The sequence below is a fragment of the Alnus glutinosa genome, chromosome 7 (genome assembly GCF_958979055.1).
Source record: "Alnus glutinosa chromosome 7, dhAlnGlut1.1, whole genome shotgun sequence".
NCBI lineage: Eukaryota > Viridiplantae > Streptophyta > Magnoliopsida > Fagales > Betulaceae > Alnus > Alnus glutinosa.
In genome coordinates this window covers 18,831,686-18,846,007 of record NC_084892.1, presented here as the reverse complement: position 1 = coordinate 18,846,007, position 14,322 = coordinate 18,831,686, and the positions used below count along the sequence as shown (strand labels likewise).

Genomic DNA, 14,322 nt, shown 5'->3' with positions numbered 1-14,322 from the left:
CCTAAGGTACATTTTTTTTTCTCTCTGACTTTTTGCTTTTGAAGATTCTTATGAGAGAGATTTTTTTTTATAAGATGGTCAAAATTGACCAACTCGCTAGTTGAACCTAGAACCTATAAATTCTGGCATTCTTTCTAGGTTGCAGCACCAAGTGAAAAAAAAATTAATAAATATGGAAAAATAAAAAGATCGATTGCTTATTGTGCTATAAATCTATTCTTAAACTTGTCCCTATATAAACAGTCAGTGACTAAATCATTGCGAAAATAGACGATCACTAAAAGACTAAGTAAAAGAAAAGTGTTGCAATTTAAAGGGAGTGTATCAGATGAGTGTGGCTAGGCCCTAGTAAAATAAGGTTTGACTTTTGACTGATCTACCATTGGTTTTCTCTCTTGTTTATAAATTCAATTGCTTTAAGTCATTTCAGCAAACTTCATACCTTATTGAGAAAGCTTTCATACATACACGATTGTGAGTTGAGTAATCTATTTAAAATTTCTATCTACAAGGAAATTTGTGCTTATTGAATACTTAACTCTCAAATCTATCTTTGCATATTTTTGAAATGCTATTTGACTGTGTTATTAGTTGATTATACATGCGTGTTCTGAAGCTATTTTTAGGAAAATATATTTTTTTTTGCAAATTTTCCTCTAGTTTCAGTTTTTTTGTGTGAAGCGTCCGAACGGTCCTCCTCTTGGGTCCAGACGTGTGCGGCTCAGTCGTCCGAATGGTTAAGTTACACGTTCGGACGCGCGCGGTTCTGTCGAGTTCTGATCTGGCAACGGCCGTCTGGACGGGTAAGTTGCACATCTGGATGGATACCCTACAAGTTTTAAAACCGCATCTCTTTCTCTCTAGCCACTGCACAACCTCTATTCTCTCATTTTCTCTTTTGATTTTTTGCGGTTTAGTTCATTTTTCTCATTTCTTCTCACTAGTTTTCATCATCTTTTGTCTTTTTCTGCATATTAGCTCCATTTTAGGTATTTTGCTATGCCATTTATTGTCTTTTCAGTTCTTTTAACTGTTAGATTTTTAAAATATATTTTGGGATGTTGTTATGATAAAAATTGCATGAGGATGATTGTTGTCTGTTGCTGAGATTGGACTCCATATTCTGTACTGTTTTGAGATATTAATTGCATTTCATAAGAATTTGGGAAGTCCATTTTACTACAGTCATAATGCCGAAATTTTCTGTGGAATTAATAAAATTTCATTGGTATTATTTTTTTCTTCATCTCTGTGGATATTTATTTTGTAGAACCATGTCTGTAGGCAGTTCTCAGCCCAGGGTCCAACAAAGGACAGAAGAAACTCGAGCTGCCTTCTTAGCAAAAATGGAGAACAAGCAAGCTATTCTAGAAAGGAATGTAGCCAAAGCAGATGTTATGGTATCTCTCCTGGATTATATTGCTAAGATCATTCGAGACAATCATTGGGGATATCTTTACAAATGTGCATGCACAGTATATCCAAGGCTAGTGAGAGAGTTTTATGGGTACCTGGAGGTGATTCAGGATGAGGACCATGGGATCATACTTCAGACTTCAGTTCAAGGGCACGTCATTCAGATTGATCCTCAAGTCATCAGTGCCATCATTGATGATCCAGTTCTACCTATTTTCACTAGTCCCTTCAACGAGGTAGTAGAGCCTCCTTCATTGGATCTGCTGAGGGATTCCTTTCATGCTTATCCATAGGGCCATGAGCGAGCTCATGCTTTTATTAAGATAGGTGCCTTCTCCCCCATGCACTGGCTACTTGCGAAAATTGTTTTACATAATCTCTGGCCCACAGTTCGTAGAAGTGAGCTTGTGTTGAAAAGGGCTCAGTTTTTGTATGCTCTGTGTATGAGGATGCCCTTTTGCTTATGTAAGCACATCCTCAACCTTATGCTGGAGATGAGAGATGAACACTCTACAGGGCTTCCTTTTCCATGCTTGATCACGAAGCTCATTGTTCAATCTTAGATAGACGTCTCTAAAAAGCCCTTGATGAGAGTGCAGAATCCTCTCGGTAGTCAGACTCTCATGAAATCTAATGTTTTAGATTTTTGTAAAATCTTATAACTCTGGATTTTATTTACTCGGTTTACCCTTGTCTTGCTGAGACTTTAAGTGGGAGTATTTTTAAGCTGGTTTTTCTCTACTTTGTTTTTACCCTTTGTCCTTTTGAGACAAAAAGGGGGAGTATTTTTTTAGCTGGTTTTTCTCTACTCTCTTTTTACCCTTTGTCCTTTTGAGACAAAAAGGAGAAGTATTTTTTGTTTTGGACTAGAAATGTATTTTTAAACCGGTCAAGTGATTTTTGTCCCAGAATGGCCAAAGGGGAAGTTTGTTAGTTTGTGATTGAATGCATTCTGTTTGACAAACTTTTATGTAATGTTACCATTTTATTAGGGATACAGTTTATTTCAGAGTCTTCTTTTCAAAAAAGTGTTTCAAGATGCTCAAAAAAGATTTTGTGCAAATTCCAACTCAGAGAAGTCGGATCCTAAGATTCCGTCTGGACGGCCCAGTCATGCGCCCAGATGCCCATCAGTGTCCAAAAGTTTTGAACAGTTCAAGGTTGCATCCGTCTGGACGTCGCGGCAACGCGTCCTGACACGCTTCAGAGTTCGACAAGAAATCGGATTTCCTTCTCAAACACAGAAATGGGAAGACAACTGCATCCGTCCGGACACTATCCTTGATAAGGCAAGATGTGGAGAAGAATTGCAACCATTCGGACGTTAGGGCAACACCGTCCGAACGCGGTCCTTATTATGGTAATTACTTACAGCAGAAGTGCAACCGTCCGGTCGCTAGGGCAACATCGTCCGGATGTGGCCCTAATATGGAATTGCGTGGAGCGCCTAATGGAAAGTCGATTGCACAGTTGTCCGTCTGGACGCTCTCAGCTACCGTCTGGACGCCGCTTAGAGAAAACCGAATTAATGTCAATTTAGGTCTTCTATAGCCTATAAATAGATGCCTCTAGGCATGTATTATTTACAAAATTTGGTATTGAATTCTTCATAACTTAGAGAGTATATTTTAGGGAGAAATTGTGAAGATTTGCTAGCTCTCAAGTCGTTGTCATTGTGTGTTGTTGCTATACTCGTTATTGAAGTTTATCTTATAGAGTAGCCCTAAGGTAAAGGAATCCATAAAAGACCCCTTCAAATAGAAGACTTAGTTGGGAGGCGTTCACATTGGGTTATATGTCAAAGTGCTAGATACAATCGCTGCATCGGGTATGTGAGTGTTACTGTCTATGTACTAGCTTTGTCTTCTGATAGTGGATTTCCTGAGTTTAGCTGCCTCGAAATGGTTTTTTTCTTAATTGAGTTTTCACTTCGTTAACAAAAAAATTGTATTATTTAAATTCCGCATTTACATTATTTTGTTAAACATTGCACGCGCGCACACACAGTTAAATTAGAAATCATTTAAATTTTCATATATATATATATATATACCCAATCAAATAGCAATGTCAAAGAACTCTAAAACATCAACCCAATAACGTAGAGGTTTTATGCGTGCAAGTTTAGCACTTCCACTGAAAGTTTTAACCTTTGTATCTCGGTTGGGTGCCGCTGAATGGCTAGATGTTTGGGTTTTCAATTTCAATGAAGAGTGAAGAGGAACAGAGAATTTGGAAGATTTGGGGGAGGAAGAAGAGTGAAGAGAAAATTCTAAAGTGCAGAATGGGTTAAATGTAGGGTTTTTTATGTTTGTGTTTTATTTCATCAGGGAGGGGCGGGGTGGGGCGGGTCTCCAGGGTTTTTGAAAACCCCAACCGACAACCCGCGAGCGGTGCGGGAGGTGGGTTTTCACTCACCCCAACCTACAGGTGGTTTACCATGGGAAATTCACCCTACTTCGATAGGGTGGTTGCAAGGGACCCTAACCTATCCCACGCTCACATCCTCTCGCCCAGCAGAGGTGGTCACAAAGCTGGGGAGTCTCTAACAACCCATCCTCTCCTGACGTGTGGAGTCATTGTAGGGGACCTCACCCTGCAGGTGGCTCACCATGGGAAATTGATCGTACTTCTATAGGGTGGTTGCGAGGACTCGGCCCCGCTCCCTTCTCGTCCCCTTCTTTTCACTTCTTCCAAAAAAAATCAATTTCAAAACATTTTTAATTTTTTTTCACTTTTTATATCACATCAATATTTTTTTATTACTTTTTAAATAAAAAACTCACTACAATACAAATTTTTTTCACTTTTCCATATAAATTATTTCAACTTTATATCACATCAATCTTATTTTTCAATCATTAAAAAAAAAAAAATCAAAGGGGAGGAAAAGGAAAATGGGATTTCAAACAGGGTCTAACCTATCCCACGCCCGCTTCCTCTCCCTCAGTAAAGGTAGCCACAAAGGTTGGGAGTCTCTAACGACCCATCCTCTCCCGACATGTGGAGTCATTAATTTTTATTTTTTTTATTTTTATTTTTTTTGAAATATGAACGGAGTACAATGATAAGACAACACCACGTAAAAAGAAAAGAAAAAAAGCAATTGATTTATAACCGAAAAGGAAAAGAGATAAAAGCATAACATAAAACATTCTCGAGAATCGGTAAAGAGGGAATAAGTTAATAACTTGAAGTTGACAAAAAAGGACCCCTTCTCGGTGGATGACTTGAAGCTGAGGTTTGAAGTACGTCAGGAGGCCACTCGTCCCTCTTTGGAGTTCTCTCGTCTTCCATTCTTTTCTTTAGCGTTCCAGTCTTCTTAGACAGCCTCCGATTCTGCCTTCACTCTCAGCCTAAATGAGGTACGCCCATTATCTGAAGCTCTAAAACTCTATTTTCTTTCTCATCTGCTACGATAAACATTTAGGTTAACCAAGAATTGATTTAAAAGTTGCAACTTATTTTGCAAATTTGGCGGTTCTGGTGAAATTCCACTTTCTTTCTTTTTAATCTTTTTGGGTTCATTGGGTTCCTAATTTGAAGCTTTTTGGTGCAATGGAAAGGTTTATCTTTATCCTAGAGTTTCCATAGAGTAGGGATTGCAATGAACCAATTTGAATGCATAGGCAATCGGTTCATATGTGAGGTTGAAATGCGCATGTGCTAGACCATGCATGAGTACGGCAAGCGGCTGTGTATTTGATCAGAGAAGTTCAGTATGGATGGAGGGCGATTAAGTTTCTTCTTTGTGGGAAATTTCGGAATAGGGGATGTGGGTTGTGGTAAAGTGCCTTGGGAAAACGAAAATGTGGGTTCCAAAAGAAGTCATGAAGGGAATTTCGAACCCTTGAATCTTGGAAAAGCAACTACTGCAGAGAAGGGATTTCGTGGTAAATGGTGTGGAGGGAATAATGGAGGATTCAGAAGACATTGTAGACAATGCAATTGAGGGAGAATTTAATTTGTTGAATTTAACCTTCGGGGGGATATCACCAAACCGAGTTAGAACCAAAGAAGGAGGAGGCTAAGCAACTGTAGAAAGAAAAATAGAGGGGAGAAATTAGTGTTGTCTTGAGGGATTTTAATAACAAAAAGCATTATGATCGGGAGGCATCTAGAACATCCAGAAGGCTACCTTGCCTTGTTTGTGGCATTGTAATGTTTTCGTGGGATATTTACAGTAGTGTCTATGTTGTTTTCTCGGTTAAGATAGGTTGACGTTGCATCTCAATTACCAACTGATAATGGACCAATAGATTAAAATCGTATGGTAATTCACCTTGTACCATCGAATGTGGTGTCTTTGGGTTTGTGCTGCTTTTACAGGGACATTGTAGTCTCTTAAACTTGATACACTGTACGTTGGGGGCTAGGCTTTATTGGTTCACTATTTGGGTTCATGCTCTGCATCAAAACATGGGTTGCTTTGGTATGATATGCATATATGTAGATACCAATATAAATGTCTATGCACACTCTATTATGTATGTATGTGCATATGTATGAATAAAGACTTAAATTTACAAAGATAAGTCTTTATCTCTATTTTTCTTTTCATTATCTTCCCCATATGTTATAATTTCTCTTATGAAGTTTTAGTTAAATTTCTCGTATTTGTTCAACAAAGATGAACATGGATGATACGTTTTGGTGAATTGGACCTTAGAAGTATCATCAATTGGGAGACATGATCCTTTTCTTGGTTCATATGGTGGGTAGAGGAATCCAGTAACTCTGGATTGAAATGTAAGGTTGTGAAAAATGTAAGAGACTACTATCCGTTGTTTATGATATGATACTTAGGAACATAGATATATCTGATTTAATAGTGGTGAAGTATCAAATTTAATCATTAAAACTCAAATCATCTTTTTTTTTATCTGAGTATTAGTGAAATATAAAATTGATTATTTTTCTTGAATGCAGTCGCAACCCGGAGGTTCTTTGGGCTCAGCGCTCTGATAAAGTTTATCTGACCATTGCTCTACCTGATGCAAAAGACGTTTCTGTGAAGTGTGAACCTCAGGGCTTATTCAGTTTCTCAGCAAAAGGGGTGCAAGGTGAATCCTTTGACTTCAGCTTGGAACTTTATGGCTCAATAGTACCTGAGGTGAGAGTGCTTTTCAATTGGTTATTTTCATCATAATTTGTTTGTACCATTATTCAGTTTATACGGCCTACGTATTAGTAAATTATTTTAAATATTCTTGTTTGGATGAGTGATTTTGGCTCCAAGGGGAGGTGGAGGAAGAGATTCGAGCTAGTAACTTGTGTTTCATAAGGCGTAGTTCCTAACCCATTATATTACGCTTTGGGGTTAGATTATTTAAAATTTCTTATCTCTTTTCTGTCTGCCCGTCTGTGTATGCTTGTGTGATTATTATTTATTTATTTATTATATATATTTTTTTTATAAGTAGTATGCGTGTGTGAAAATAATGTTTGGTAATTATATCTTCAGGTTTCAGGAGAAAATCTAGTTCGTAGAGTATTGAAGTTATGCAATTTGAACACTATGTCCATAGAACATAAGTGCCTTGTCCAAACAGATATCTATACTATAGTGAAGGAAGCTTCAATTAATACTTTGATCTTTTTTTTTTTAATTTTTTTTTTTTTGTGCTCTAATCAAAATTAAGCATGATAATATCTATGACTTTTTTATCTCCAGGTTGTCAGTATCACTAAAATTATTGATTTAACACATAACCCACCACTAAGCACCAACTTTACACTTTTTCGCAACCATGGATCGCATCCCTCCCCATCAACCCTTATCTCTTTTGTCTCTGCTGTACCACCTCTTCCTCCATGGTTACTGTGGCTCTTACACCACTGTCCCTCACCCACCAATCAGTTTGTGACTACATCACTACCATTTGTCACCTAAGGTTTTAACATGAAGCAGCTTTGTTGCAATGGCTGTTAACCTTTCAACAGCACAGTTAGACAAACTTTTGATTTTCCAAAATTGTCTAGTACCGTTTAAGCATCTAAAAGGGAACACAGCCAGTGCTTATGGTACTGTTCAAACTCAAGTATGTCAAGTGAATGTTGTAGCTTGTTAAAGCTAATGGTTTTTATTGCATTAATGAAGCTATATATACTTTCTATTTTAGAATAAAAAAGTCTTAATTGTCTAAGAATTTGTGGCCATTTGACATCCAGTGATTAAGGCATGTACTTTACACGGATGTAATTTTTTGTGTGATATGTAGATTGTAGATCATTTGATGAATTTGACTTTCCTTTTGCTTAACTATGGTAAATGAATGTGCTCATTAGAGACTTTCGTCTTGAACAGTATTTTAGTTTTTCAGAACAGCAGCTACTATAATTATGGGCATTTTCTACTTGTATCCAAGTTCATTCCAATTTAACTTTTGAAAGTAGTGGAGGTTTCTAGATGCATTGAGTTTTTTTACTCTAATGGTACAGGGTTGTAAAACTAAAGTTGGGTCGAGGAACATCCTGTGCTCAATCCAAAAAGAGAAGAAAGGTTGGTGGAAAGGAATATTAAAGTCAGAAGAAAAACCTGCTCCTTACCTTAAGGTTGATTGGAACAAATGGTGCGACGAGGATGAGGAAGAGTCAACTTGTAAGTTCAGATAACAGTTTTCTGGGTGTTCGGTTTTATGATATGGGTATTTTCCATGTCTGCCAATGTTTATGCACTGGCCTTGGATTTGAGCATTTTTCAATGACTGCACGCTTGTGTTGTGGGTTTTTTATTTTCTTTTGGTATATTTCAAGGACTCTGACTTGATTTTTATTCATGATTTCACATGGGTGGAGTGTTACCAATTGTCTTTCTTTCTTTTTAAGGTTGAGGGGATAAGGTTGGGTGCATTTATAATTTTCTTTTATTGGTGGTTACTCACATTCAATGGGTTCTGAATGCACATCTTTGCTCTCTATCCCGTGCTTACAAGGGGAAAAGGTGCAATTTGAGTTAGAGATCATTGGCAGGGAAATCTATAATGAAATCTATAATTTTCTTTTATGCTAGTTTTATCTTGTCCTTGATTTTGTGAGATGGTGATCAAATTCATGTGGATATTAATGTGGTCTTTCAGAACTGAGCACAATTTATGAGTTCTCCATGCCTCTTTTTTTTGCTGGATACATTGATACAGATTTTCTTCCTTTTTTGTGGTATGGTTTGCCCTCCCCCCTTCTCTTGTGTGCATGTGTTTTCAATCTTCGAGTAATTTTTCATAGATAAAAAATTTCATTGAAAAAGTGCGTTGAGGATGTATACAAAAGAAACACCCAAGCAAATCTCGTATCTAAAATTCTAAAGGTCATAGAACTGCGACAAATTAGAGAAAGAAAATGTAATTGTAGCTGCTTTCCAATCGTAAAGAGATCTCAATATCAAAATCTTGACCTCATTATGGGAGACTTACATCCTTCAAAAGTGCATGCATTTCTTCAAAGACATCACATTGATTAAACACAAAGGAGTTACCTCCTAAATTGCACCACTACAATGTCTATTGAAGTGTTATTTCCAGCAATGCAATGATTCAACTGCCGTAGTTGACATGACCACTTACATAAGTTTCTTATTTTCTTATAAATTGCCTGCACCAACTGTTTAGCTGGCATACCAAATCTCTTCCCTGTTTCTACTGTTTCAACCATGGAGCTGCATGTTATGTTGAACTGTTTAATTATAAATGCCACACCTTGTCTGTTGCAATGCTTTGCACCCTTCTCTTACTCTCTTTTTGAGCAGCCATGGTACTGTTGAAAAATTTGTATTCAGGTCAACTCAACTCAACTAAACATTAATTACAAGGGGTTGGTTCCAACAAATTGGTGACAACTACATGTACTGTTGGAAGAACTCGTCTAGTAGAAAAATTGTGTTTTTGTTAAACTTAAGAGGGAAAAGAAAAACTCACAAGACATGTTATGTCATCTTATGTTGATAGCCTGATTTTTTATGACTGCTTTACCTTTACATTAAGGGTTAAAGATATATTTGGTACTTGTGGTGTAAAAACTTTATTTTTTGATACCTCAGCTTCATTTCGCTTCATAGATGGTACCTGGGTTTTGGGAAAAGATTGACTTGATACCTCCTTCTATTTTTACGTCCAAATAACGGATTGCCATGTGTCAACCAATGAGAGTTGACACATGGCACAATATAATATAAAAAAAAAAAAAATTAAAATCTTTAAAAATTAAAATTAAAAAAACTTCAAAAAAAAAATATTAAAAAAAAAAAGGGTGGGGGGGGGGGGGGGGGGGGGGGTGTGGTTGAGCCACTCTTGTGGCCTTTAGAGAAAAAATAGAAAAGAACCACCCCCAAGGGCCAAAACCCTCCAATTTTTTATTTTTTATTTTTCTATTTTTTTCTCTAAAAGCCATAGGGGGAGGCTAAACCACTCCCATGGGGGTGGTTCGGCCCCTCCAGATCGGCCAAGGGGGTGGCTAAGCCTCCTCCTTGGCCAAAATGGGGGTGGAGCCACCCCTTTTTTCTTTTTTTTTTTTAAAAAAAAGTTTTTAATATTTTTATTTTTTGAAGTTTTATTAATTTTAATTTTTTAATTAATTTTTAAAGATTTTTTTTTTAATATTGTGCCACGTGTCAACCCATTAGGGTTGACACGTAGCAGTCCGTTAAAATTCGAACGGAAAAATAGATGGAGATACCAAGTTAGTCTTTTTCCAAAACTCAGGTACTATTTCTGAAGCAAAATGAAACTAAGGTACCAAAAAATAAAGTTTTTAAACCATAGGTACCAAATATGTCTTTAACCCTTACATTAATAAAAACCTTACAACTGATTTCTATGAACTCATCAATTGTACTCTTTGCAGTCCTTCCCATTCTGAGACCCGCCCAAATGATGGCTGATCTCTCACTCCCCCTCCTAAACCCTTTTTTTTTTTTTTTTTAAAGGAAAATATAATTTACAAGGAGGTTAAGTTCTCTAGAGAAAACAACTGTACAAGAAAAAAACCATGAAAGTAAGGATGGTGAAATGCAAAAATGAGGTGACATAAAGTTCCTCAAACACTGCTCAAATGGACAAATAACTTCCGTGTGAACTATCTTCTCAAATAACTCTAGATATATGCATCCAATGAAAGGGCCTATCTTGGTAGGTAAAGATTTATCTTGCCTTCTCTTGTTTTAGCATGTACTAGGCAATGCTAAGATTATGAAGTGCATCTGTACATGGTGGCTTAAGGCTGAAAATAAGCGTAGCAGAAGTATCTGATCATTATTTCTTATTGCTTTGCATCTTTGTACGTATCTACAAGAAGCAACATTGAAAATCTTTGAGATGTTTTGTCAAAGAATTTTGTACTTCAAATTTTCATCTATGGATTACCTTTTTTGATATGGCATACTTGGCTTTCTTTTACTACTTTGCTCTCTCTCTCTCTCTCTCTCTCCCTCCCTCCCTCCCTCCCTCCCTTCCTCGCTCCATATTGGTTTTCATTGGTGTACCTCTTGGTGCATGGGCTTTGCCTGCCCTTTCTATGACCATAAATTCCTCTTATTTTTTAAAATTTCAGAAACTTTCAATTTTCTTACCTTAAATGAGTCTCCCAATTTAAGCCGATGATAAAAGTACTATTTTGGGTTGGAAATTTGGACAAGATCCACACCAGTAGCCTCTGGAACTTCTCCCATTGCTGTTTCTGTTACTCTTTCATATACAAAAAATTCACTTGTGTGAAAGATAATCTTTAGAACATTGCATGATCAATTTGCCATGCTATTATATTGTTTTCTTTAGATTGAAAATTCACTATAGCATCAAGTGCCTTTAAATTTCTAGTAAATTATATTCTGTGTCATTTAGGCTGTTCTATTGTTTTCTTCAGACTAACAATGTTGCATCAGGGATAAATTAGAATTTAGCTAATGTAGAGAGCAGTTTACTTGTACTAAGACTGAATTTTTTGTGGTCTTTTGCAGCTGATTTGGCCTCAGATGATGATGATGCTGCGGTAATTTGATTCCTTCTATGTACTTTGTTTTTAAGAAGTAATTGGATTCCTTCTATTTACTGTAAAGAATGAGTAATGCATTTACTAAACTTTACACTTCATCATCCGATCATGTATCACGAATTTTGTTCTTATGCAGTATGTTGGTCAAGATGATGGAAGCACTGATGACGAAGGAATGCTCTGTGAGTCTTAAACTTAATCCCTTTTATGAGAATATTGTATGGTATTGCATTTTGAAATAACTTGGTTGTTTCATGTATGCTTAGAAAATTATGTTTTGTTTTATGCAATGCAAAAATTCCTTTTGTTTTCATTTTGGAAAATTTTAAAGTTACTCCCTGGGTTTTTACTCGATTACAAGTCGTTGCTTGGGTTTCTAATTTCGACAATTAACTCTGTTGCTTTTGCCGTTTTTTTAAATTGCTCATTCCATCACATTTTGTTCCAAATAATTAATGGAAATGTTGCCACGTGTGCACTAAGCCACATTAGAGCCATCACCTCATTGCCACGTGGCCAACCAACCACGCCAAATTTGTTTAGAAGGTAAAAAATTAAAAATTAAAAAGAAGATAAAAAAATAAAAATAAATAAAAATAAATAAAAAAATGAAAGAAAGAAAGAAAGAAGGAGAGGAAGAAGATCCAGATATCCGGCTGAGCCACTGTCCTAACTGTCGGTTTGTGAGTGAACTTCTTTACCACATTGCAACTATAAGTGGTAGTGTTGTGAATATTGCATCCAATTTGGTCAATATCGTCGCTGTTGGGCCAACCATTTCTGGTGATAAAGATCCGTTAATTATGTACAACTGGTCACATATCCATTAATTATGTACAGGTGGTAGTTTTCATTGGGCTTTGTGTACAAGTGGTCACATATCCGTTAATTATTTGGAGGAAAAGGTGATGGAAGGAATGATTTGGGAAATGAGCAAAAACTCATGGAATTAGTTGTCAAAATTGGAAGCCAGAGAGCGAGTGGTAATAGAGAGCAAACCTAAGGAATAATTTTAAAATTTTCCACTTATCTTTTATATGTAAACTAATTTTAGAATTTTCTTTTATATTTTGTATGTAAACCATGAAATCCATGTTTTTAATTGAGTTTTTATTTCATTGTACATGTATATTTTTTTTTTCCTAAGCAATACAAAAGTGAAGGGGCTTGAGGGGGTTATTTCATTGTCTATATCATTATAAGAGAAATGGGTCTTTCTTTCTGATGAACTACAAGCACTTTGTCTTAGGTATTTACTTTTTTAAGTTTCAGCCAGTCCATTTTCCTATCAAAGTAGAAACTTGTCTAGTGCATTTTAGAAAATTGCTAATTGAATGCATTTTTTAAACAAATCATTGGGTATCAGCATTAAATGTATAGGCTGTTACTATTTTTCCTTCATGCATGTATGCATGCATCTTTTTCCTTTTTTTTTTTTTTTACTCTTTTAATTTTCTTTAGAATAAGCATATTCTTTTCTCTTTTTTTTTTTTTCTTGTCTTTACCTCCGCCACTCTTAACATGGAAGGTATTGCATTGGCAGATCTTCCTGACTTGGAAAAGGCAAGAGGAAACTAGCAACTGACATGTAACATGGAGCAGGTTTTTATGTTCCAACCACTCTTCTTAGAAATAGGTAAACGAGGGAAAGGTTAGTGAATTATGAACATGACTTGTGTTAGTGTGCATCTGATTGAACTCATGCTCAAAGAATAGTCGGACCTTTTATTTTCTGAGTTACCTTTGATTGCTTGGGCTTGTATGCCTGGTTGTCTGACCGGGTTTATCTGGTAACTGCTTTATGGGGTTCTAAGGGCTCATTGTGCGGTTTCTGATATTCTTTTATCAGTTTAGAAGCAAAGGATAATGAGTTCACAAGAAGAACATTCATTGCCCAACATCCTAGTTTTTCATTGACTACATAATACTTTTAATATTAGGTTCTTGTTTTACCAAATTTAGTGTTTAGATTTTTTTATGCCAACTAATGAAACTAGATAAACTTACATAGATTGATATTCCAACCTTATGGTCATCTCTACTATTTATGTTGTATAGACTAGAATTTCTTTTTTGATAGTATAGAATTTCTCTGCAACAAATAGGTTTTCCACGTATTTAGCATGGTAGGGTATGTTTCAAGAAGCTTTTGAATTTATTTCTGAAGACCTCCTAGGATCTTCATTTATTGGCTTCAGAGTACCACTCGTTCTTGCAGATATTTTGCTACTATGGTAACTTGGGGATGCATTTGGTTAGTTTTTTTATGAGAAGATGGTGTGATTTTATTGTTGAGCTTAACTTCGATAGGGATGGGGTGTTAAACCCTTGTTTTGTACCCTCCAATCATGTGCTGACACATCAACGTTTCACAAGTCACCCTATAGAGTCTAGCACACCCAATCTCAAGCTTTGAGGGGGTGGCCAACTACCGCAAAAAAGCCTTAAAGGGTGGTTCGGCCACTACCGAAACACTTTGGAGGGGTGGTCCGAAGCAATTCGTTGTAGCGAAAATTCTTGAAACATACCCTACCATGCTAAATAGATTTTGCATCAATGGGTTTGCCATTTGGCAATTGCTTTCAATAAAGATGATTTGAGGCAAAGCCAGTCAGGGTTCAGCTAGAACTTGACTTTGTGCTGAGCTTGTGGGGTATTCATAGCTCTGTTGAAAGTCTAAGCATGGTGCTACTTCAATAAGATATTTCTGTCGACTACTTCAATAGGCCCGCATCATTCATTTGATGCATTGTATCCTGTTGTCTACTTTCTCTGCTTCTTATTATTGGGTTGCCCAGCCCTAGTTTATTGTTTTTAGTTGTAATTTCTATTCATTTACCTTTATAAAAATAAAAAATAAAAGATAGAAATATATAGTGTTTTCCATATTTTTCTTACAAAAAATTGTGGAGAGAAAATCCT

General features: G+C 36.3%; 1 protein-coding gene across 2 annotated transcripts; it reads left to right on the top strand.

Moving 5' to 3' along the window:
* Window positions 1-4,607: 4,607 nt before the first annotated feature.
* On the top strand, window positions 4,608-13,298 carry LOC133872265 (co-chaperone protein p23-2). 2 transcript variants are annotated; one of them, XM_062309741.1, is made up of 6 exons: window positions 4,608-4,781; window positions 6,346-6,529; window positions 7,858-8,017; window positions 11,366-11,397; window positions 11,537-11,582; window positions 12,929-13,298. In XM_062309741.1, the coding sequence occupies exons 1-6, from the start codon at window positions 4,777-4,779 to the stop codon at window positions 12,976-12,978; spliced, it is 477 nt and encodes a 158-aa protein (XP_062165725.1). In that variant the 5' UTR covers window positions 4,608-4,776; the 3' UTR covers window positions 12,979-13,298. The 2 variants fall into 2 exon arrangements, with proteins under 2 accessions (XP_062165725.1, XP_062165726.1); XM_062309742.1 differs by having other exon boundaries at window positions 4,616-4,781; window positions 12,944-13,235.
* The last annotated feature ends 1,024 nt before the right edge of the window (window positions 13,299-14,322 follow it).

Excerpts from the sequence above, each read along its gene's own strand:
- LOC133872265 (XM_062309741.1), top strand. Across the intron at positions 8,018-11,365 it reads GGATGAGGAAGAGTCAACTT|CTGATTTGGCCTCAGATGAT; the intron begins GTAAGTTCAGAT and ends GGTCTTTTGCAG. Across the intron at positions 11,398-11,536 it reads CAGATGATGATGATGCTGCG|TATGTTGGTCAAGATGATGG; the intron begins GTAATTTGATTC and ends GTTCTTATGCAG.